The 3,220-nt window shown below is 44.4% G+C and overlaps 1 protein-coding gene across 1 annotated transcript in view; it reads left to right on the top strand.

The window, feature by feature from the left end:
• Positions 1-2,908, top strand: part of LOC123249339 — a 192,956-nt gene extending 190,048 nt beyond the window's left edge. Inside the window, exons 57-59 of the mRNA XM_044678334.1 lie at positions 253-375; positions 1,163-1,304; positions 2,772-2,908. Coding sequence (XP_044534269.1) covers positions 253-375; positions 1,163-1,304; positions 2,772-2,908 — 402 coding nt within the window. The remainder of the gene's footprint in view (positions 1-252; positions 376-1,162; positions 1,305-2,771) is intronic.
• Positions 2,909-3,220: the final 312 nt, after the last annotated feature.

The following is a 3,220-nucleotide window of genomic DNA, read 5'->3' as shown; positions in this document are numbered from 1 at the left end:
AACTTTAGGTTTACTGAGACTAGATTCAGTCTTGGGAATAAAAATCTGCACCTTTCATCTGGATTAGCTGCCCCCTCAAGTTGATATTTATAAATTGTGTGACCCTGGAAAAATCATTTACCATTTTGGAGCTTTAGTTTCTTCACCTATAAAATAGGAATAATACCAATAATACTTATTCACAGTGTTGTAAGGACTAAATGAGATGAGCCATTATTTTTCTTTGCAAAATGTTTGTGTTTATCCCACTAGGTGGATGGTGAGTGCAGGGCCCAGAGGAAGAGAGAAGAGGTCTGTCTCAGGGCTTCTTCTTCCAGACTCTGCAAGGCATTCTTTCTGGATGCCCATTCTGAACTCCGGAATTGCTTCCGAGTGGTAAGTACAAGTTGGGTTGGTGGTAAAATACTCCAAAAGAGGAAACATCCATAGGAAGAAGGGGCAGAGAAGGCAGGTGCTTGGGAATCTAGGGTCCTTCCCAGGCATTAAGACCAATTTCAGCCTGCGCAATGGAAAAGTCTCCAACTGGGCATCAATTCTTCCACAGGGAATTTCCTCAGTCTTTTTTTTAAACCCTTACCTTCTGTCTTGGAATCAATACTGCATATTGGTGCCAAGGCAGAAGAGTGGTAAGGGTGGGCAATGGGGGTCAAGTGACTTGCCCAGGGTCACACAGCTGGGAAGTGTCTGAGGCCACATTTGAACCTAGGACTTCCCATCTCTGGGCCTGGCTCTCCATCCACTGAGCAACCCAGCTTCCCCCTTCCTCAGTCTTAATAATACCCCAGTTCTCTAAATAGATGTATCATTAGCCCTCTCTGAGAACTGAAGCTTTTTCTTTGCAAAATGTTTGTGATCCAAGATCTTTTCTTTTTAACTCTAAAGCCTTTTGTTGCCCCTGACCCCCTAGAGAATGTGATTCAGCAATGGCATCCCAACCTGGAAAAGCAAATTTAGTCAGTGACAGATTTCCTCCCCTCCCATTCCTCCTCATCTCGACTCCATCTGGCAAGTCATTTATTGCTTGCCTTGCCTCCAGGTCCCCGAAAACCCTTTAAAAGTCCAGGGAAGGGGTCTAATCACCAACCCTCCTTTCTGTAACTTCCCCCTAGCCACATATTGGGCTCAGGGCAAGGTGGAGTGGCTGTGGGGCATTCTCTTCCAGGTGGATCCTGCCCCATTCTACCGCATGTGTGTCCGGGACACCTGCGAGACAAGTGAGCTCCAGGCAGCCTGCAGAATGGTCTCTGCCTACATCCACCTATGCAGTAGAAGCTTTGTTCCTCTGGGAACTCCTCCTCCTTGCTGTAAGTGCTGAAAACTGCCTAAAGTTCCCTTTCTCTGTCTGATGGTAGAACCAATACTTAGTATCACTTCCAAGACAGAAGGTAATAAAAAAGGGGGGAATGTTCTGTCCTACTATTAGTTCTAAGACAAAAGGTAATAAAAAAGGGAGGAACATTCTGTCCTAGTATCACTTCCAAGACAGAAGGTAATAAAAAGGGGAGGAACGTTCTGTCCTACTATTAGTTCTAAGACAGAAGAGTGGCAAGGGCTAGGCAGTCGGGGTTAAGTGACTTGCCCAGGGTCTTTCAAACCCAGGACCTGCAGACTCTAACTATATGCTACCCAGCTAACCCAGCATATAACCTCCTTGAGGAACTTTTGTTTTTGTATTCCTCCATTTTAATACTTATTGAATGAATGAATTAAATGCAAATTGTAATGTATAAGGGGATGAGAAGGAACAAGTATTTATTAACTATGTGTCAGGACTGTGTTAGGTACTTTAACATGTTATCTCATTTGACCCTCACAACAACTGGGAGGGTAAGTGCTATTATGATCCCCATTTTACAGTTGAGGAAACTGAGGCAGGAAACAGTTAAGTGACTTGTCCAGGGTCACATAGCTAATATGTATCTGAAGTCATATTGGTGACTCCAAGCCTGGTACTCTATTCCACTGTGCTGCCTGGGGCATGTGAGCTCCTTGAGTTTTCTTCCGTCCTCTTTGTGTCTTGAATTAGTTACGAACATAGCAGGCATTGGATAAATGTTTGGTAAAGGAGACTCCGTAGGAACCGGGCCTTGAAAGATGGATAGACATCCAAGAGAGGCAGAAATGAGTGGGGAGAGTATTCCAGCAGAGAAAGGACAGTTGGAATAAAAGCCTGGAGACTGGGGAGAGACTAGGGGAGAGTCTCCAGTTTCAATGGTTTCGTTTCCTAAAGTCAAGTAGCCATCTGGCATCAGTCTAGGCTGGGTCCCACCTGGAGGGGGCATCAAATGCTCAGAATCTGTGCTTTATGAGGTAGCTAATGGCTTGCACTTATCCTTATTACTACCCACAAATATGCCTCACTGCTGACATCTTCTCTGTTAATGCTCCTCCTCTCCACTCACATATTGGTCTGAGAGTTTTACATTGTCATAGGTTACCTTCTTGTCTCATCAGACTCTAAGTGCCAGAGACTCCATGGCGAATTCTGTAAATGGTGTCCAATAATAATAACTCATGTTTATATAGTACTTTCTGGTTACAAAGCACTTCCCATATATTACCTCACTGAATCACCCCTCCAGGGCTCATTGTAGTGTGAAGGTGACCCCGATGCTCATGAAACAGCAGCTCTGGCGGGTCCCACCACACCGAGAAGCCTTTACAAGGGGGCTGGCGAGGGGATCATCCATCCAGCCGGCCGGAGAACCAAGCTAGCTTAGAGCTCGGGGAGACTTACGGTGGAAGGTTGACCGGTCTTCCATGATTCCAAGATGAACAAATCCTCTTGGCCGCAGCAACTCATGGAACCATCCCCAAAGGCACAGAGGAAATCGAATCAGAGATCACTTGCAAGACGGAGGTGTTTCATTTCACAGCAGGGCTTCAGATAGAAATAAGGATTGAATAAAGGATTTTTGATGGTGATAATAATGATGGCGATCGAATTTCTAAGCCCGTGTTTGCCACAGAGAACTCTGGGATGGTGTATTAAAAAGTTTATACCTGATTTGTCAATTATTAAATTGTCACTGTGTGTATACACATATTTTTTTTGAAGAGCCAGTTGTTAAACCTGTACTTTGTTGTTGAGTTATTTTTCATTAGTGTCCAACTCTGTGATCCCATTTGAGGTTTTTTTGGTGGAAACACTGTGGAGTAGTTTGCCATTCCCTCTTCAAGTTCATTTTACAGATAAGGAAACTGAGGCAAACAGAGTTAA

Source organism: Gracilinanus agilis, chromosome 1 (assembly GCF_016433145.1).
Source record: "Gracilinanus agilis isolate LMUSP501 chromosome 1, AgileGrace, whole genome shotgun sequence".
In the NCBI taxonomy this organism is placed as follows: domain Eukaryota; kingdom Metazoa; phylum Chordata; class Mammalia; order Didelphimorphia; family Didelphidae; genus Gracilinanus; species Gracilinanus agilis.
Note: the sequence above shows the minus strand (reverse complement) of the source record. Positions and strands in the feature narration are given on the sequence as shown.